Raw genomic sequence first — 21,539 nt, forward strand, 5'->3', positions numbered from 1 at the left:
CTCTGAATCTATATTTCCAAATAAAAGGTTAAAATTTTTAAAGTTGCTTTAGACAAAAATATTAAATAAAAATAATATTGATTGTATGCAGGTCTGGAAAAACCTTTGACACATTGAATGACTGGCATCTATAACCCATTCAATGCACAATTGCCCCTGGCCAGGCCGTGTCCTAGGCTAGGTCACCTGCTGGAAGATAAGACTCTGGACTATGTCCTGCTTGGCTTTGGAGTAGAGATGCCAGATAAAATATAGGAAGCCCAGTTAAATTTAGATTTCTGATAACAAATAGTTATTTAGTAAGTATGTACCATGCATATTTAGGACATACTTATACTAAAAATCATTTCTCTAAATTTTCTTTTAACCATCTTCACCAAGCGTTGATATTTCTCTAAATTCTTTAACGTATGTATGTAGTTACTTTAAAGCTCTTGCCTGCTAATTCCAACGTGTGAGCCATTTATGGGTCTGCTTTTTTTTTTTTTTTTTTTTTTTAAATGGAGTTTTGCTCTTGTATCCCAGGCTGGCGTGCAATGGTGCCATCTCAGCTCACTGCAACCTCCGCCTCCCAGGTTCAAGCAATTCTCCTACCTCAGCCTCCTGAGCAGATGGAACTATAGGTGCATGTTACCACACCCAGCTAATTTTTGTATTTTTAGTAGAGATGGGGTTTCACCATGTTGGCCAGGCTGGTCTTGAATTCCTGACCTCAGGTGATCCACCCGCCTCAGCCTCCTAAAGTGCTCAGATTACAGGTGTGAGCCACCCTGCCCAGCCCTTTTTTTTTTTTTTTTTTTTGAGACAAGATCTCACTCTGTTGTCCAGGCTGGAGTGCAGTGGCATGATCTCAGCTCACTGCAACCTGCACCCCCCAGGCTCAAGCCATCCTTCCACCTCAGCCTTCCAAGTAGCTGGGACCACAGGCACGTGCCACCAGCAGTCCTGACTGGTTTCGCAGAAGACAATTTTTCCACAGACGGGGTCAGGGGCGGTGGTTATGGCATGAAACTGTTCCTCTTCAGATCATCAGGCATTAGAGTCTCATAAAGAGTGTGAAACCTAGATCCCTCGCATGTGCAGTTCACATTAGGGTTCATGCTCCTATGAGAATCTAATGCCTGCTGATCTGACGGGGCGGGCAGAGCTCAGGCAGTAATGCTCGCTGCTCACCACTCACCTCCTGCTGCGCAGCCTGGTTCCTACCAGGTCACCGACGGGTACAGTCCACAGCCTGGGGGTTATGGGCCCCTGCACACCCCTACACCCAACTCAGTTTTTGAAATTTTAGTAGAGATGGGGTTTTGCCATGTCTCCCAGGCTGGTCTCAAAGTCTTGAGCTCAAGTGATCTACCTGCCTTGGCCTCCCAAAGTGCTAGGATTACAGGCATGAGCCACCATGCACGGTGGGTCTGTTCGTATTGACTGGTTTTCTCTTAATTTTAGGATGTATTTTCTTGCTTTTTCACACATCTAGTATTTCTTGAGCTGTTGGACGTTGTGAACCTTCACTGTAGAGATGTGGATTATGTTATCCTACTCTAGTGTTGAGTTTTGTTTTGCAGGGAATTAAATTACTGATGGGTTAACTTGATCATGTGTGTCAAGGCTACATTTTAGGTTTTGTTAGGGTGAGCTGTTTTTCAGTTTTGCCCTTATTCCCAGGGAATCTTCCTTAATCCCAAGGCATGGCCTTCTAGGCCCTCCTGGGAATGTCTGGGATATTCATCAAGACCTGAGATTCCAAGAGTGAAGATGCTGGCTGAGCCAGAATTCAGATGTGTTTCCAGCACTCTGTGACCACTGAAATCACTGTTTAGCTTTCAGCTCCCCATCGGCTGTTCTGTGCTGGGCCTTGCAGAGTCTCAATCCACACATTCAGAGTTTGAGATTTGGCCAAGGACCTGCAGCAACCTCTATAAGATTTCTGGGGCTCCTTCTCTGCAACTCCATCCTTTCTGATACTCTGCCACACACATTTTAGCAGCCCTGAGCAGCAGTCTCCGTTTCCTCCACCAAACAAGACTGATCCTCTTTGCCTGAACTCTGCTTCCTCATGCTGTCATTGAGGGTTTAGAAACTTTCCCCACCAGAAAAACACAGCAGTCACTTCATGTGATTCCCTTCTCTCAGATTGTACCTGGAACTGCCTATTGCCCAATGGCTGAAGACAATTTCTTCATGTACTTTGTCCAGCTTTGTAGTTGTTTCTGCTGGGAGACTATCATCAACACAGGTACTCCACCATGGCCACAATTTGAAGTATGATTAATATCATATTCATTCTATTCTAAAAGTAGAGAAGACAAAGACCAACAGTTCTAAGAAAAATGGAAAAATATATATGAAAGTTCAAAGAAAAAGAAACGCAAATGCCACTGACACACAGGAAAAATGTTTAACTTCACTGATAATAAGAAAGATACAATTTTAGGCCGCGTACAGTGGCTCACACCTGTAATCCCAGCACTTTGGGAAGCTGAGGAGGGAGGATCGCTTGAGGCCACGAAGTGGAGGTGGCAGTGAGCCGAGATGGCGCCACTTGGGGTGACAGAGTGAGATCCTGTCTCAAAAAAAAAAAAAAAAAAAAGACACAGATATAAAGAACATCCTGCAACCTCTACATGTGGCCATGATTGCTAACAGGGACCAGATTTGCCTCCCACCTTGAACAACTAGAAAAATGGAACAAAATATAAAACAATAGTTTTTAGACATTGGAGAACAGGTGGAGCAGAACTATGATCCCTAAAAGAAGGTGAACCCTACAGTGTCCTCGGTTTACTGCCGGAAGCAATTACAGGCTCCAACGCAGGGAGGGAAATCCAAAGTTCAGTGGTCTTGGTGGATTGAGGAGACAGAGATCAGAGCTTGGGAAGATCTTCAAGGCTGGTAGAATTTGTGAGGTAGAGTACCAGGGAGGAGGTGGCAGAAGAGAGCGCGTGAACTTTGGAGAGCTATGGAAGATGCCCTCAAGCCTTTGGCAAAGGGCTGATAAGGACATATGTGAGAAGAAACTACCCAGGGAAAGAACTGCCAGAAAGCAGACAGAAGAATCCCCGGAGCTCACAACAGGCTAGAGAGAATTCATATTCTCATTAGTCAGAATGAAAACACCTCATAATACTTAGGAAATGGAAAAGAAGCTTTAGAAAAGTATTGCCTTAATAGTGGGGCTAAATGAGCACTGGAGTAAAGGCTTCTCTGAAACTGTCCTAACAAAGATTGAAAGCAAACCTTGATAGATCCAACTTATTTCAAGTAACTAGTGCTGGAACAGAGTCCCACACTATTTAAAGGAAAACAAAATCCAGCAGTCACAACACAAAAACACAATGTCTACCAGTGAATAAAACATTGCCAGGCAATGGCCAGGCACAGTGACTCCTGCCTGTAATCCCAGCACTTTGGGAGGCTGAGGTGGGCAGATTGCATGAGGCCAGGAGTTCAAGGCCAGCCTGGCCAATATGGCTAAATCCTGTCTCTACTAAAAATACAAAAATTAGCCAGGCACGGTGGTACGCAACTATAGTCCCAGCTACTTGGCAGGCTGAGACATGAGAATCACTTGAATCCGGGAGATGGAGATTGCAGTGAGGTGAGATCACACCACTGCACTCCAGCCTGGGTGACAGAGTAAGACCCTGTCTCAAATAAATAAATAAATAAATAAATAAAATAACAGGCAAAATAGGGCCTATAACCAGGAGAGAAATAAATCAATGGAAATAGGCCCAGAAATGACAGAGATGATGTAATTTGCAGACAAGGACATTAACATATTATAAATATGCTCCATATGTTCAAGAAGGCTAGAAAAATCTGAACATGATGAGAAGAGAGAAATAGAAGATATATCGAAAAAAAAAAAAAAAAAAAACCCCACAGGCTGGGTGCAGTGGCTCACACAGGTAATCCCAGCACTTTGGGAGGCTGAGACGCAAGGATTGCTTGAGCCCAGGAGTTCAAGACCAGTCTGGGCAACATAGGGAGACCTATCTCTATAAATAATTCAAAAATTAGCCAGGCATGGTGGCATGCACCTGTAGTCCCAGCTACTCAGGAGGCTGAGGCAGGAGGATCACCTGAATCCAGGAGGTCAAGGTTGCAGTGAGCTGTGATTGTGCCACTGCACTCTAGCCTGGGCACATAGTGAGACCTTGTCTCAAAATAAAACAAAAAAGAATTACTAGAGATGAAAAAGTTAACTCTGCAGATATGGGATTAAAAGCAGTTAAAATACTCCATAAGGACAGGTGTGGTGGCTTACGCCTGTAATCATGCCAGCACTTTGGGAGGCTGAGGCAGGATTGCTTGAGGCCAGGAGTTCAAGACCAGCCTGGGCAACATAATGAGGCCTCATCTCTACAAAAAAAAAAAAAAAAAAAAAAGGAAAAATTTTCAAAAAATTTAATGAAGGCAAAATAAAGACTTTTTCACACAAACAAAAGCCAGGATAATCACGAGCAGGCCTGCACTCTGAGAAGCGTTAAAAGCAGTTCTTTGGTCAGAAGAAAAAGGACACTGGATAGAAATTTGGATCTACACAAAGGAATGAAGACCACTGACATAATAAATACATGGATAAATAGAAAAGATCCTATTCTCTCATTTTTTGATGTCTAGAAATAAATGAGGCAAAAGTAATAACATTGTGGGGTTTATAACGTGGAAGTAAAATGATGACGAGAATGGCACAAGGGACAGGTGGGGAAATGTAAGAATACTATCATTATAAGGCGGCGGTCACAGTTGAGGGAGGTGATAAATCTCTGTGATTCCACCTGGAATACTGCATTGCTCCTGGAAGTGGGAAGAGGGAGTTTCAGAAACTTCCCCCAGGCTCTTCCTACTATAGCGGCTCATACCCACAGGTCAGGGAGTAAAGTGAGAGCTCTGTTAGCTTCTAAGCATACTCATATCAATTGCATATTTAGGGACAGAGAAATGACAACCAGATGGGGCTGCAGCCTCTTCATCCAGGGATCCATTTATTACCTAGACTTCACATGTCCTCAGTCTTACTGGGGAGGGGACATGGTGGCATTGTGGATCTTATGGTGGCACGGTCAGCTCTAATCCTATATGAATGGCCCTCAAACAGTCTGGGTATTCCCTTTTCATCAGCTACAGTTACTTTCGTCAATGACCCCAGATCCCTTTGGAGAAGGATTGAGGTAATAATTAATGAATATCATGTGGTAATGTTGCAGGATCTTTTTCCAAGAATACCCAGCCTCCCCTACAATCCATGAGCTATAGGTCTCAATTGTCTCAGTCTGAAAACTGGGTAGGAAATTGCAATTTTTTGTTGCAGCCTTCTGCAGCCAGATCTTGTTGTTGTTTCCTGAATACACAAATCAGGAAATATCTTAGGGCTCACACCTGTAATCCCAACAATTTGGGAGGTCGTGGCAGGAGGTTTGCTTGAGCTCAGGAATTAGAGTCCAGTCTAGGCAACACAGCAAGACCTCGTCTTCACTAAAAATTAAAAAAAAATAGCCAGGCATGGTGGTACATGCCTGTAATCCCAGCTACTTGGGAGGCTGAGGTGGAAACATTGCTTGAGCCCAGGAGGTTGAGGCTGCAGAGGGCTATGATTGTGCCACTGCACTCCAGACTGGGCTACAGAGTAAGATCCTGTCTCAAAAAAACCCAGAATACCCTAGTCAACTGCCTATATAACTCTCCCCAGGAATGCCATCAGTTTTTAGCCAATACAACAGATCCCTGGAGGTCAAGGCATCCTGGTTATCACTCTAGCCTTCCTACCAATTAAGTTAATTACATCCACCTTGTTGATGATGGTGAAGTGCCACCACCTGGCATCTGCTGTTCTCACCTTCCACCATTCCCACTGACACCACGAAGCCTGGTCTCATGGCAGCATCTCCTCTTGACGATCCTGGCCTACCAAGGATAGTGCCACTGAGTCTCTCAAAGATTCAGGTGCCCTTCTTGCTAGTGTCTGCTGGCATATAACGAACTATTGGGGGAAATTCAGCCAGATATCAGGCAAAATTCACCCCTGATATTTCACGTAGGTTCTTTTCTATTTTCCCTAAGTGTCGGCCAGTCTGAGAAATACAGGGAAAGGGTACGAAAGAGAGACATTTTAAAGCTGGGTGTCCGGGGGAGACATCACATGTTGGCAGGTTCTGTGATGCCCCCCGAGCCGTAAAACCAGCAAGTTTTTATTAGTGATTTTCAAAAGGGGAGGGAGTGTACGAATAGGGTGTGGGTCACAGAGCTCACGTGTTTCACAAGGTAATAGAATATCACAAGGCAAATGGAGGCAGGGCAAGATCACAGGACCACAGGACTGGGGTGAAATTAAAATTGCTAATGAAGTTTCAGGCATGCATTGTCATTGATAACACCTTATCAGGAGACAGGGTTTGAGAGCAGACAACCAGTCTGACCAAAATTTATTAGGCGGGAATTTCCTCGAAAATAATGGGGCTGACAGAGTATCCAGTGTATCTTAGTTTTTGGATAATTATCACTAGGCATTTGACACATTGGTTGGAGCATCTGAAAAAATGGGTAGGTAATTGGTGAAAAGAAAAATAAGCAAATGAAGGGGAAAAATCTGAAGCAATTGTTATTATTATTATTATTATTATTGAGACAGAGTCTCACTCTGTCGCCCAGGCTGGAGTGCAGTGGTGTGATCTCAGCTCACTGCAAGCTCCGCTTCCCAGGTTCATGCCATTCTCCTGCCTCAGCCTCCCGAATAGCTGGGACTACAGGTGCCCACCACCAAGCCCGGCTAATTTTTTGTATTTTTAGTAGAGACGGGGTTTCACTGTGTTAGCCAGGATGGTCTCGATCTCCTGACCTCATGATCCGCCCGCCTCGGTCTCCCAAAGTTCTGGGATTACAGGCGTGAGGCACCGAGCCCGGCCCTGAAGCAATTATTAACTCCAGGGGAAAAAAGGAAAGAAATGAAACAATTTCAATGCGGGACTTGGGTTAGGGACAATATTTAGATGGCTACAAGAATGTAAATGCTTTTGATTTCATACGATTGTGATCCAGTCAAATTGGTGAAATGGAGGCAAGGAAATTAAGACCTCATAGGAAGGTAAGCCCTATACTGAGCTATGCCAGGAATTGACAGATACTGAAGAAAACAAATCAAGAAATAGCAACATAAGCATTCTTTAGAAATATAATGATAACATACCAGGGGAAGTCCCAAAATGAGTTTAAAGTGATGACCTATGGGAATTAGGACTCAAAGGCAAGAAAGGAAATGCTTTTTGATATAAGCCTTTCATTACCATTTTGTTCTTTTTTTCTTCTTTTCTTGTTTTACTGAGGATTTCTTGCTCCAGGTACCATTTTGTTATTACCTCTGTGTATCTAGTACTTTGATCAGCATTAAATATAATGTAAGTTCTGGAGATCTGTTGTATAGCATGATGACTATAGTTAATAATGCATACTTGAAAATTGCTAAGAGTAAATTTTTTGCTTTTATTATTTATTTATTTATTTATTTATTTATTTTGAGATGGGAGTCTTGCTCTGTCGCCCAGGCTGGAGTGCAGTGGCATAATCTCAGCTCACTGTAACCTCTGCCTCCCAGGTTCAAGCGATTCTCCTGCCTCAGCCTCCCGAGTAGCTGGGACTACAAGTGCGTGCCACCATGCCTGGCTAATTTTTTGTAGTTTTTGTAGAGATGGGGTTTCACCGTGTTAGCCAGGATGGTCTCGATCTCTTGACCTCGTGATGCATCCACCTCAGCCTCCCAAAGTGCTCGGATTACCGGTCTGAGCCACTGCACCTGGCCTGCTTTTATTATTTTTAATCAACACATAATTGTATATATTTATGGGATACAGTATAGTATTTTTATACATGTGTACAATGTGTAATGATCAAATCATAATTAGCATCTCCACCACCTCAAACATTTATCATTTCTTTGTTCTGGGGGCATTCAAAATCTACTCTTCTAGCTATTTAAAAATATATAATAAATTGACCTTAATTATAGTCACCCAATAGTGCTGAAGACACTAGAACGATTCCTTCTATCTAGCTGTACTCTTTTTTTTCCCCAGACAGGGTCTTACTCTGTCCCCAAGGCTGGAATGCAGTGGTGCAATCACAATTCACTGTACCCTTGACCTCTTGGGCCCAAGTGATCCTTCTACCTCAGCCGCCCAAGTAGCTGGGACCACAGGCGTGCACCACCATGCCTGGCTAATTTTTAAATTTTTTGTAGAAATTGGATCTCCCTATGTTGCCCAGCCTGGTCTCAAACTCCTGGGCTCAAGTGATCCTCCCAAACTGCTAGGATTACGGGTGTGAGCTACTGCACTCAGCCATGTACTCTTGTATCTGTTAACCTATTAGCCAACCCTTGGCTACCCCCTCCCCCTTACCCTTCCTCACCTCTAGTAAACACTATTCTAAGCAAATAGATCTTAAATGTTCTTACCACAAAAATAATAATAATAAAAGTATGTGAGGTGATTAAAATGTTAATTAACTTGATTTAATCATTTCACAACGTATGCATATATCACATTGAACACTGGAAGTATACACAATTTTTATTTGTCAATTATACTTTAATAAAGATGAGGGAATAATTGAATATAATGTTAAAACAAAAAATAATTGCAAAACCTAAAGAAAATTAATAATCTAGTGCAGACCAGCCTTTTATACATGAGGTCACTGAAGTGCAGAGAGGTGAACTGACTTGTCTCATCTCACACAGCAAGTCACTGGCAGAGCTTGACCTGAAACCCAAAGCCAAGCATTTTCTATTACCTCCAGGTCCTTCAGGCCAGCCCTCCCGGGGCTCTGCCTTGGGAATTGGTATTGGTGACAAAGGGAATAGAGAGGAACATGCATAGAGCTCTCCATTTAGATTGACATATTCACACTGTGCTAGGGCGTCAGTAAGAAACAGTGCAAGCTTCAAGAGTACTCGCCCCAACCTTTTTCCCCCTCCCCATCCTCTCTCATAACCAACTTCAGCTAAAAGGTCTGAGAAGATAAGGGAATCTTAGATGACTCTCACTAGGGTGTAAATGACTCCCACCATGATTTTTATTTTATCAAGACATAACTCTAAAAACAGTTTGGATGGGATGCCAGGCAGTAGGATGAAGACAGATGGGGAAACTGCCTACCTGAGGTCAGGAGTTTGAGAACAGCCTGGCCAACATGGTGAAGCTCCATCTCTACTAAAAGTACAAAAATTAGCCAGGTGTGATGGCGTGTGCCTGTAATCCCAAGCTACTCTGGAGTCTGAGGTGGGAGGATCGCTTGAACCCGGGAGGTGGAGGTTGCAGTGAGTTGAGATTGAACCACTGCAAACCAGCCTGGGCAATAGAGAGAGATTCCATCTCAAAAAAAAAAAAAAAAAAAAGTCAGACCAACCCATGGGGAGGCAGAGGGTGGGTGAGGGTGGGTGTAGCTGGGCTTATGGTGGTGCACTCATAGAGTTGGCTTGGGAACAGGGAACTGTGTGTGTGGAAGTTAAAAGATAGGCTTTGGAGGGACCTGGCTTTAAATCCCAGCTTTGCTGTGTGACCTTGGACAACCTGCTTACTCTTTGTGATCTCATATGCAAATGGGGGTGATAATGCATACTTCACAAATTGTGAGGATTGAATGAGACAACATATAGAAAGTACTAAATTTAGCGATTGGCAACACACTAAAAAATAACTCTATACACCCAACACCCTAGACCAGAAGGCATTGTGCTGACTCCCAGAATGCACTAGGAAGCACTGTCTGCTTCTTCCCTTCCTGCCCTTCCTCTCCTCTCCTCTGTTCTCCTTTCCTCTGTTCTCTCCCTTTTTCTCTCCTCCCCTGCGCACCCTATCCCTCTTCCCTTCCCCTTCCTCTCTCACTCTCCTGTCCCCTGATTCCAGCCCATTTATTATCTAGGTGACTATCCCAAGCTGCTTCTCCTGGTGCCTTTGTCCCCATCTCTCCAAGCCACCTTGATTATCTCCTCTACCTGACAGGGTCACCCTGCCGGCTGCAGGCTGGAGGGATTTATAGCAATCCCCTCCCTCCTTGCCTGCACGGGGCTACCAGACAGCCGGCAGATATGTGGGTTGGACACAGTGGGGCCCTGGGAGAGGCAAATAAATACATCAAGTTCCCAGCTGGGTCTGGAGATAAGGACGCAGGAAGATGGGGCTGCAGGATTCACAGATGCTGCACTGCACAGGGTCACTCTTCATAGCCTGATTCCTCTGGCTTCCCCGGGAAAGTCTATTTGGGGCACTTTGAAGAGGACACAGAAGAGGACGACACCTGAGCAATCTTTTCCTGGGAGGCGCTGCACTGAGGTGCCCTTCCTCAGCTTGGATTTGGTAGGGACAGGCCTGAGGAGTGAGAATGTGACAGATCCAACCCCAAGATGAGGCAGGCAGGAGGGACATTGAGCCCCACAGCACAGGAGGGGAAACTGAGGCCCAGAAGGGAGAAAGACTTCCAAAGTCTCACAGGAAGTCAGTGAAGAGTAGTTACAGTCCCCTAACCCCTGATCTACCACTCTAGACCCCCTTACACTGAATTGTGCCTGGCTTCCCCCAGACGTGGCCATTTGAACTGGCCTTGCCTGGGTACAGAATTCCAGGTATCTCTGCAACATGCCAGGATCCACCTCAGGGAGGGTTCTCCTCCCTCCAGGTCTCTGCCCCAGCCAGCTGCCTGATGAGATGCCCTCTCTATGGGGCCTGATTTGGGGTCAGTATCCTATTATAGATAACTCGAGGGTACAACTTCAGTTTCTCCCACACGTGGATGGGATTCTGTTCTAGTGCCTGTGGGCAACGGAGTGGGAGTACGGGGGACTAACGCAGGAGACCTGAAGTGGGGGCGCCTGTCCCATCCACCCCAGAGACAGCTGCCCTTGCCACTGTCGAGGTCACACCTGCCCAAGAGCCTCAAGGGCCTCCTAATCAGCAAGCTCACCCACAGCCACCAGGCTTGGCACGTCCTTGACCCAGACTGCCCAGATAGGCTGGGGACATTTCCCATTCCCACCTGCTCTGTGACCTCCCTTTTGGCCTCTGTCTCCCTCCCAGTAAAGTGAAAGGGATAGAGGACCTCCAGGCCCCAAATTCTGATGCTGGGTGACTCTATGATCCTTGAAGGCTGTCATTGCATCTCCCTAAGGTGGGTGCAGACTTCACAGAGTCTTTCCAGGCTACTAGAGCTGATTGCCTACAGGCACGGAGAGGGGGAAGTGCTTGGGAGTCCCATCCCCCAGGGGCAGCCCTTGGCCAATGTCTGACTGCTGTGCATCTGTGGAAGTGAGTTTCCCTTCCTCTCATTGGGACAAACAGGATTCATTTTCACTCTGGAGCTTCCTGGGATCAGTCCAACGCTGAGACTGTGCCTGAGATCACAACTTTGCTTAGCTTCTTCCTCTTCCTTTCCTATTTCCCCTTCTCTCTTCTGGTTGTTTTTTGCTTGGGCAGTTTTTTAAACAACCACCTGCACACAAAACATTGTCTCAGCTCTGCTTCTGGGAAGCCACTTTCAAGAGCAAATGAAAACAGTCTATTGACAGCAAGAAACTAAATGTCTCTGAGGGAAAAGTCAGTTTTATTTCAGCCCATCGAGTGCCCTCCCTGTGCTGTTCTGGGCTTTGATGGGGACAGTGGAGGGGAAGGCCCTGGGCAGCCCCCCCAGCCCCAGGAGCTTTGAGTCTGGGGGATGGAGGAGGAGGAGGAGACTCTGGGCCCAGCCCTCCTGCGGTCTGCAGGAGGCCACAGGAGGTGGTGGGCTGGGGGGGGGGGGGTCTCTGAATGTGTGTTTATTGTGGCCTTTCTGTGTCCTGTGATGGCCCCAGGGAGTGGAGGACTGAGGGTTGCAGAGCAGGGAGGGGTGGCAGCCTTGTTCTTTCCTGGTCGATGTGCCAGGCTCCCGAAATATTCAGTGATCAGATTTTAACCTCAAATAACAGTGCCCCAACCGCCCCTGAATCTTGCTATGGAAAGAGCCTTTGGTAAGTGTTTTGAAGCATGAAGACTCCCTCTGCTCACAGAGCAGTGCACAGCAGTTTGGGGGAGGGGCTAGCTCCTGGGACCCAAGCAGGCCTCAAGAGATGAGGCGGGTTGCAGTGTGATGGGAGGGGAGACACAGAAATTGCCAAGGGCCATGAGGAAGAGGGGAAGACACAACCCCAGGCCCCCAAGGAGGGTGTCTTCCTGCAGGAAGCCCTGTCAGATGGCAGCCTGCGGCCCAGAAGCCCCAACTCAACCTGCAAACTGGCTTCTCCTAAGGCCACAGCACCCAAGGGCCTCAAGACACATCTAGCCCATTCCCCTACCATTGCATGGGTGGAAACCTAGAAGGAGAGAGGGCAAGGAGTTGCTTAAGACCACTTAGAGAGTTTGTGAAGCTGGAGTGAGCTTTCAGGTTGTGGAGCTCAAAGCCCAGTGTGGTCTGCCCCACTTTGCACTGCCCCACATTTTTCCTAAGACCGAGGTAGAAATATTCCTCCTGTTTTCCACCTCAACAGTAAAAGTGCCTCTCTTCTCTGCCATGGGACTGGGAGACATGTTCAGGATGTGAAGTCATATAGGGACATCTTTGAGTTCATAAACATCTCCTGTTCATAAATATCCGACTAAAGACTGAAGCTTCCACTGCTCCCAAAATAGCTTTGGATCCCAGCACAGGCATTTCCAAGAACAGATTTTTATCCTTTCAAGAATTCCGTGAAAGAGCTGGGTGCGATGTGTGCCTCTAGGCGCAGCTACTTGGGAGGATGAGGCAGGAGGATCACTTGAGCCCAGGATTTGAGGCCAGCTGGACAACACAGTTTGATCCTCAGCCCAAATAAATAAATAAATAAATAAATATAAAAATAAATCAATCGATCCAAGAATTCTGTGAAAGCAAAGAATCCTCTGGTTTGTATGCCTACCAGAGTTTCCTTAAGCTGGTCACACACACTGCCCTGACCCTGACTGTGATCTCAGACTGTGGATATAGATTGGTCTAAACTCCAGATAAGGAAGTATCTAGTATGGTCCATTATAATCCTGGTCATTCTCATTTCAATTCATTTTGATACAATATTAGGCTACTCTGAACATGCAATTCCCCAATCCTTCTATTTAAAAGGGATTTCTTGCTTGTAGTGAGCCTTGAGATTGACTCCTCTATAGCCATATCAGGGCCAGATAATTATTCTGAACCAATCAATTTCATCCCCTTCACCAGTGACTGGTTCAGAGATAAAAAAAGACCTATGCCAATAGGTGTCAAGACCCAAGGGAGAGGCTGTGGCTTCAGAAAAGAGAAGCCTGTCTTTCTAACCCACTAGTCTGTTAACATTACGTTTGTGGCTGGGCACGGTGGCTTACACCTGTAATTTTCAGCACTTTGGGAGGCTGAGGCGGAAGGATCACTTGAGGTCAAGAGTTTGAGACCAGCCTAGCCAACATGGTGAAACCCCATATCTACTAAAAATACAAAAACTAGCCAGGTGTGGTGGCATGCACCTGTAATCCAAGCGACTCGGGAGGCCGAGGCAGGAGAATCCCTTGAAGCCAGCAGGTGGAGCTTGCAGTGAGCCAAAATTGTGCCACCGCATTTCAGCCTGAGTAACAAGAGTGAGACTCCATCTAAAAAGAAAACAAAACACAATAGGTATGTTTCCTTGGTGGCTCCGGAAGCCCTTCAGTGACACCAAGGCACCAAGGGACCCAGTCCTTGGGCTGGAAGCCCTATTAAGGGTGGCAGAGGGGAGAGATGAAAGAAATTGTGACTGCTGATGTCACTGAGCCGCTGAATCAACAGCCGGGAAGCCAGCCTTGCTTCCTGCTTTGTGAGACGATACACTTAATACTTTCCATCCTTGGGGGTGGGAATCTTGTTATTTGCCGATGGAAATATTACACATCATCCCCAGCCCCCAGTCCCCTGCCTCACCCGGCCCTACCCTTTACCATGGCAAGTCCTGCCACGGAGGAGCTGGCTGCCTCAGAAAATCTCTTGGGGAAACCAGTCCTGCCTGAATTGGGGTGGGATTGCCAAGCATTTTGCACCCCACCCCCCTTACTTGTTTTTTGGTGGGTTGGTTGTTTGTTTGTTTTTGAGACAGAGTCTCACTCTGTTGCCCAGGCTGGAGTGCAGTGGTGTGATCATGGCTTATGGCTGCCTCGACCTCCTGGGCTCAAGCGATCCTCTGGTCTCAGTCTCCCTCCAGAGTAGCTGGGACCACAGTTGTGCACCACCACGCCCAACTAATTAAAAAAAAAACTGTAGAGATGAGGTCTGACTATGTTGCCCAAGCTGGTCTTAAACTCCTGGGCTCAAATACTCCTTCTACCTTGGCATCCCAAAGTGCTGGGATTACAGGCGTGAGCCATCTTGCTCGGCCATGTTCCCCTTTGAATGCAGGAGTATTGCCTCTTCCAGGCAGGAGTTCCTCTTATTCAGCGAGACAAGCACAGACCCAGATAATTACATGAGCTGCCACTGGAAGAGCTGTTGTTAATTTTGATGGCAATAAAAGGCCTTGCCAGTATGTTAAGCTAATTTCATGAAAATGCTGGGAGGAGGGTCATGGGCTGGATCCCAGATTATTAATAATGTCGAGCTTCATTTGAACCATTCAGAAAATTTGTCTCAGTTGCCTCCAGCAAACTGCCACAGGTTGCTACTTTCCTCTGAAATCAACAGTCTTCTCATAGGCAAGTGTGGATTTTTTTGTTTTTCCCTAGAAAATAATTAAAGTCACAAAGTCCAATAAATACTTAAACAGAATGTAGTTTTAATTAAAAACCTTCCACCAAGTCTGCAGTTGCAGGTCTCTCTTCGCAAACAGGCATGCTGACAAGCATCAGTCTAAGTATCTGAAACTAGAAACCCTTACAAATAATAATAGTAAATCTGGTTTCTACGTATACCCATGGTGTGTGTGTGTGCAAAGGGGGTGGTGGTGGTGAAGAGGTCTGGGGGCAGAGCCAAGGTCCTCCCCTGTGGGGGAGGCAGGACACAAGCCTGTAGGGGTGTGTGCAGCAGAACATTTTATCAAACTTGTGTCCAACTCTGCAAGGCAATAATAATGGCTAATTCAGCTATTATATTAAAAACGTATCTCAAGTACTGAGCACTAAGTGCCAGGTACTAAGTGCTTTGCATACATTGATTCATTTAATCCTCAAGGTGACCCAAAAGCATAGGTATTCTTTTTTTTTTTTTTTTTTTTTTTTTTGAGACAGAGTCTCACTCCATCGCCCAGGCTGGAATGCAGTGGCACTATCTCGGCTCACTGCAACCTCTGCCTCCCGAGTTCAAGCGATTCTGCTGCCTCAGCCTCCTGAGTAGCTGGGATTACAAGCACGCACCACCACACCCGGCTAATTTTTGTATTTTTAGCAGAGACGAGGTTTCACCATGTTGGTCAGGCTGGTCTCGAACTCCTGACCTTGTGATCCGCCCGCCTTTGCCTCCCAAAGTGCTGGGATTACAGGTGTGAGCCACCGCGCCTGGCTGGTACTCTTATTTATGCCTTTTATCTTGAGGCACAGAGAGGTTAAATAACTTGGCTAAGGACACACAGTCAGTACATAATGGAGTCTGATGCTAGGACCTGCCCGCCTGACGACTACATAGAGCCTGTACAAGGAAAGGCCGGAGGGGGGAGTATAAAGAGGGCCTGGCTTCCCTGAGGAGTGATCTTTCGACTGGAAATTAGAAAAGGAAAGCAGCTTCTTGGGGGTGTGGGGCTGGAGAGAACAGTTGTGTGTGTGTGTGTGTGTGTCTGTGCGCGCAGAAGCTGAAAGATGGGAAGTAGTGAGTGTTCAGGGGCTTCTGGCTGGAGGGCAGCCGTGGGGAAGGTCTCCGCAGCCTTAACCGGCTGCTATGCTGGGGATGTTTGATGCCCATCTGGGCCCCGGCTTTCTTATTCTCAGAGGCCCTTCCCTTTAGGGAAGTCCATTAAATCCTCCGCGTGCCACATTAAAATACAAGGGCATGTACAACTCTGAGTGCAGTTGCAACTGAATCGTTTGCACAATGTTGCATGTCCTAAACATTCAATCAAACATCGATTACTTCCAGTTTTGCAGTTTTCTTTGCCCCTGTTAGCGCCAACAGATTTTTTTTTCAGATCTCAGACATTTATTTTAATAGGCCCCTGACAAAGTCCTAAGACTCAGAAGGGAGAGTGGGAGAGGTGTATAGGAAGCTTTTGTGCCAGGGACTAGTCGCTCAAGAATTAGGAGACGCCCCGGGCACTGGAAACTACATAGCGCGAAGTAGGGACCGCGCCTGTGTTGTGTAGTGGACCAGAGGTTGCTGATACCTGGGACATAGACTGGGTGGGCACGGGAAGTAAAGCCTCGGGACTTTGGTTAAGCGCGCCGCGGGACTGCAGAGCCGTGGGCAGCGGTCGCCTTGGTGCAGGGTTCCAGCCACATCTTCCTCGCCCAGCTAGCACCCTCCGCCATTGACCCGCCTCTGCGCCCGGCAAGCGGCTTCCAGCAGGGGGCGCGCGCGGACCAGGCTTGGACCCTAGAACAGCGCGGACGGAGTCGCTGGAGCAAGTCCCCAGATCCAACCGGTTTCAACCCTCCCCACCCACCCGACGCTCCGGGTTCGCGACGTTGAAGTTAAGGGTCGATCCGCAGAAAGCGGCCAGGGGCTCCAGGTCTCCATTCCTGGGTCTGTCTGGGGTCGGCCCCAGCCTGGTTAGAAGCCTTAGTCTGGATTCGGCGGATTCTGAATCTGGGACCCTCTGCGCTCGCGGCTTGGAACCTTGTCAACCTCCCCTCCCCCACCCCTACTTCCACACACCTGATTAGTTGTCTGTTTCTTTAACGATCAAAGACGTGGGCGGCGGCGGGGTGAGGTCTTGGTTCGCGGCTCCCCAGCCCTCCCTAACTGTCATTATTAACGTTATAAACATTAGACCCGCTTCTGCGCGCCGGGCGGCGCCGGACGAGGTGCGCGCAGTCTTCTAGCCGAGCTCGGAGGCAGATCCAGAAGTCGCGGCTCCCACCCCAGGCCTCGGCGGACTCTGCCTGGGGCGACTCGGGCTCCAGCCCTGCCCGGGCGGGCACTGGGCTCTCCAGGGTCGAAGGCAGGGGTAAGGGGTGTCTTTCCCCCAGGGCAGCCTCCGGGAACAAAAGCATTTGCTGTAGAGTGAGCTAGAGCCTCCGGGCCTGCGGGAGTCATCTCCCGCCCAGGGGTGGTCACCGCGTCCTTAACCACCCCAGGAGCCCCGTCTCCCTGCCGAGCTCCTTGGCTTCTGCAACCCTGTCAAGACAGCAAGGAAAGGGGGTCTTCCCTGGTCCTCGGGCCCCGAGGTTTCGGGGTTGCTTATAGGACAGGTTCCTGCAGTCCAGGGAAGCTCTGGGCAGATAGCGAGCCCATTCTCCCTTCCACTACCCAGATTCTGCCTCCCTGCGGAAGGCAAAAAAGAAAGAAAATAGGTAAAAACCGGGAGAGGGCCCAAGGGCCTTGAGCCTCCCCGCCTGGCGCCCCTCACTCAGTCCCGAAAAGTCCCCTGGACACGCCATCCCGGACTGGGCTCAGCTCCCGCTGCTGGGCCCCTGCCTCCAAAGATCCTTCCCAGGCACAGGCTCCCAAGACCGCCCCCTCAGGGTTCCCAAGACCCGGACAACTGCCCAGGACGCCGCTCCCCGCCCCACCCCCACCTCGTTCGGCAGACAAAGAAGGGTGTGCTGGTCCCGCCGTCTGCCTCCTTCCCCCGACCCCGCAAGGCCTAGAAACCTCAGGGACTCACCCCAGGCTAGGGACCCAATCCTGGCTGTCCCACCACAGGGTCCCCGGCAGGGACGGGTCACAGTGCTCTCACCCCTCGACCCTTTTCGAAGACACCTTCCCTGAAAGGCGCCTTGCGCCCTCCCCATGGGTCGGCGGGGGGGACTCCAGGCCCGAGCAGGCGGTGTGAAGTTCTGTGTTCTGAATTGCAGCTGAGCAAGATGCGATGGTCCCAGCCCGCTGGGCCGCCTCTAGCGACGGCAGGAGTAGGAGAGAGGGAGGGACGCTTGGAGTGTGAGCGCACCAGTCTGTTCATGTTTAATTTACAAAGCAGCCTCGGAACCCCGGGCCGGGGTGGTCTCTTTAGACGTTGCACTCTTAGCCTGTCTCTCTTCCCCACCCCCTCCTCTAGCTCATTAAGATGCTCAACACTCAAATCGGGGTATTGATCTCCACAGAAGCCCCAAACCCCCGCCATCGACCCACCATGAGAGACCCCCATGGCCCGGGGTGATGGCTGTGGGGCTTGGTGCGCCCAGAGAGCTCAGTGGCTACAGAACGGGTGGGGATTCTGCGTGTCTCCCGGAGCCTGAACCCCTTTCCTGGTTCTGGCCGGTAGCTGTCTCCAGGGCTAACGTGGGCAGCGCAGGGGGGCGGAAACTGGGTTTTAGCCAAATGCCTCGACATCGCCGCGCCTCCGCCTCCTCGTCGCTGGAAGAAATGTCGGGGTTTCATCAGAGCTAGGGAGCGACAGTCGGGAACAGCGAGTCTGCTGAAGCCGGCTGTTGTGTGAGGGTGTGAGACGGCGGGGCGGTGAGGGGCCACCGCGGCTTGGGGGATAGTGCGTGTGGGGTTGACCGTGTGTCTGCTTGAGAGGCTGTGAAGATATGGGGGGCAGGGATGGGAGAAATGCTCGGGCCTGAAGTCCCCAGCCCACCATGCTCAAGAGTAGCGGACGTTTTGCCACCATCCTTGTCTGTGCTACTGTCTGCTGCAGCTTCCGTGCCCCGTTCTTCTGGAGCAGGCAAGAGGTGCTTGGAGTGAGGTGCTTCTGGAGTGAGGTGCTTGGGTGCGCTCGAGAGAGCTTCCCCCTGCTCCACCTGTTTCGCGGTGCGCGCAGGCCAACGCGTCGGGCAGTGGGCTTCAAGCGCTGGTTTAGCCACAAAAGACCAGATGTGAAGAGTTCCGGCTTAAGAGGCTGGGCAGGGCTGCGGTGGGCTGGGGAGGGGGGGTGTCCTTTCCCAGCACGCCCTGCAGGGCTGTGCGTTCTGGTCTCGGGTTAGACTAGCAGGCGGGGCGGGGGGGTTGGGGCGGCGGGGCGGGGGAGACTAGGGCTTATATCAGCCCAGATCCAGGCAAAAATGGTAGGGAGGGTGCGGCGCTCTGCTAACACTATCAATTATGCATCGTGTTGAACGTGGCTTCGGGGAGGAGGCGGCTAGCAGCGGGGGGTGCGGGAGGGAAGGGTCCGCGCGAGCTCGGCTGCGCGCAGCTCAGCGGGTCCCGCTCGAGGTCGGTGGGTGCCACCGCCTGCATTTGCAAAAAGAGTTTAAAGGCAAAGACACGCCTTCCCCCCCACTTCAGCCGCGCGCCTTTCCTTCCCCCAAATTCCTCAAAGATGGTTTGTCTCACGTGTTGCAGGGCGTAAAAGCGGCTTGCATTCAATTAGCAGCGAAGCTCGCCGGCGCTGGCGGGACAGGCGCGTGAGGGTGAGTTCGCGTGAATGTGTGTATGCGTGTGCGAGAGGAGAACGGTAAGTGTCCCGGGTGCAGGTGTGCCCGTGAAAACGCGTGTGAATGTAGCACGGGCTGAACACACTGATGCGATTATTACCTGACCATGGATGATTGTAACCTGTGAAGGTGGACTATGGGGAGGGTGTGAGGGACTGTGTGTGCGAGAATGTGTTTGAACGTGGGGTGGAGGAGGTGGTGTGATGAGGGACAGTAACAATGTCAGCGGCTGTGTAAATGTGGGGGTACGTGGGTTGGGGGCGTGCAGAAGGCTGCGAAGAGCCCAGCCCGGACGGTGGGCGTGGGATGCCCCTTATGACCGACGTGTCTTGGCCTTGGGTAGGGTCTCCGTGGCTTTAACAAAAGTAGACCAAGCAGGAGGCGGGAGAGGCTATGCGCGTCCCCGCCAGGCCCGGGAGCGCGCAAGGACTTTCTCCAACCTGCAGCCAGAGAGGTGGGGGGAACGGACGCAAAAGGAAAAACTGAAGTGGTACTTTGGGGCCACCGAGTCCCCAAACTTACCTGTCCCTTTCTTTGCCCCCCGCCCCCCGTTTTCCCCACAGCCACAACACATACGTGTATCTTCCTTGGGCTATCTTCCCTGCTCTGCCACACCGGGTCTGGAGAAGGGGTTTCAGCCCCAGGACATTTACTGAGAGTCGGCGAGTATTGGGTAAGCAATGGGGGCCACCCCACAACCTTGACCCAGGTGGGGTTAGGTCCAGCCTAGGGCACCTGATGGGGTGCGGGACTGGGGGGGAGGTGCTGTCTGGCAGGAACCGGGAAGGAAGGGAAGGGACCCTCCCCGAAGAGCAAAGGCAGAGTGAAGGAGCAGGTTCCCAAAGACAAGGTGTGGGAGGGGCTCTGCCAAACCTGACAGGTGCTCCAAATGGGGGCAGTGAGTCTGTGCAAGTTCGTTTGTGTGACCGGGCTTTAAGGTGTTACGGGGAGGGGGTCCTTAGGCACCGCAGAGCTGTGGAGAAAGGCTCAGAATCTTTCACCTTCTCCAGCTTCATTGGCTAGTGGCAGCCCCATGACCTGTTGGCTGAGGACGCCTCTGCCCAATGGGAGCCGCTTGAGGGACCTGAGAGGAAGCTCTAGTGACCCCTCTCCCAACACACCTGGTCCAAACATGGGGGAGGACCTCCTTCCCCGTAAGGAAGGTTGTCAGAGCAGCCCTTCTTCTCCCCTCACAGGAGGTGCAGCCCCAGGCAGGTGACTTTGGCCTTAGATGCAGAAGGGCATGGGGATGGGCTTCCCCAGATCCCACATCTCAAGTCGTGCAGTGCAGATCCTCCTATTGCTGCTTCTCTGCTGCATTTCGGTCACAGTGGAGGGCTGTATGCACACACAGGCGCATGCCTGTGTTCTTGTGGGTGGTTCACTTCGTGTGAGGACTTGTGTCCTGTGTCTGTCAATTGTCACAATGGACAGGAAAGCGCTTTGTACCGTGGTGGAAAACACTGTACAAATGCTGGTTCAGTTAAGAGAACAATGAGGTCTCCAGGGTCTATTGTGTCCGTGTCTGGGTGCATATGTGTTTGTGAGTTTAGGAAATGTGTTGTGAGCCTCCTAATTCAGCATCAGGTCCTCTAAACCCCTGCAGAAGTTGGCGGTTTGATTATGAAGCCCCGCGTCTGTTTGTATTGTTGTGTGCCTGCATGGGCGTGTGTGCGAGTGCTGTGCGTGGGACAAAGGTTCCAGGGAGGACAGCCAGTCATACGGACAAAAATGTCCTTCCTGGGTAGGATCCATTTCACCAGGTTAAACGAAGGCTTAGAAACACAGAGAAGGGTACGTGAGGAGCCCGCTGGAGACGGGCAAGCTGCGGAGCCCACGGAGGGGCCAGCTCCAGCGTGAAGGAAGGAGTAGGAAGGGAAAAAAGAGTGATGTACCGGGCCGCTGGAAAAGGAAATTAGGGCCCTGGGAGGCAGCATCCGTTGAACCTCGAGATTTTTATTGACCTTCACTTCAGAGACGCTCCTGGCCATAGAGGAGGTTACCGGAGCCCTGGAACTTGTGCTAGACGGGCTTGCGGAGGCACAGCTTGATAGGGGAGGTAAGCTAGGGTTC

General features: G+C 49.7%; 1 protein-coding gene across 9 annotated transcripts in view; it reads left to right on the top strand.

The window, feature by feature from the left end:
* The window catches only part of ISLR2 (immunoglobulin superfamily containing leucine rich repeat 2), a 37,328-nt gene that overhangs the window by 11,693 nt on the left and 4,096 nt on the right, over positions 1-21,539 (top strand). For 2 of the 9 annotated variants that reach the window (XM_054532887.2, XM_054532888.2), the window contains exon 3: positions 20,030-20,139. Coding sequence is in view for 1 of the 9 variants with exons in the window: in XM_054532882.2 (XP_054388857.2) it covers positions 19,670-19,920; positions 20,030-20,139 (361 nt within the window). In the remaining 8 variants the exon portion in view is untranslated. The other 7 variants (XM_054532883.2, XM_054532885.2, XM_024232599.3 and 4 more) reach the window with 7 other exon arrangements.

This window comes from Pongo abelii, chromosome 16 (assembly GCF_028885655.2).
Source record: "Pongo abelii isolate AG06213 chromosome 16, NHGRI_mPonAbe1-v2.0_pri, whole genome shotgun sequence".
Classification (NCBI taxonomy): Eukaryota; Metazoa; Chordata; class Mammalia; order Primates; family Hominidae; genus Pongo; species Pongo abelii.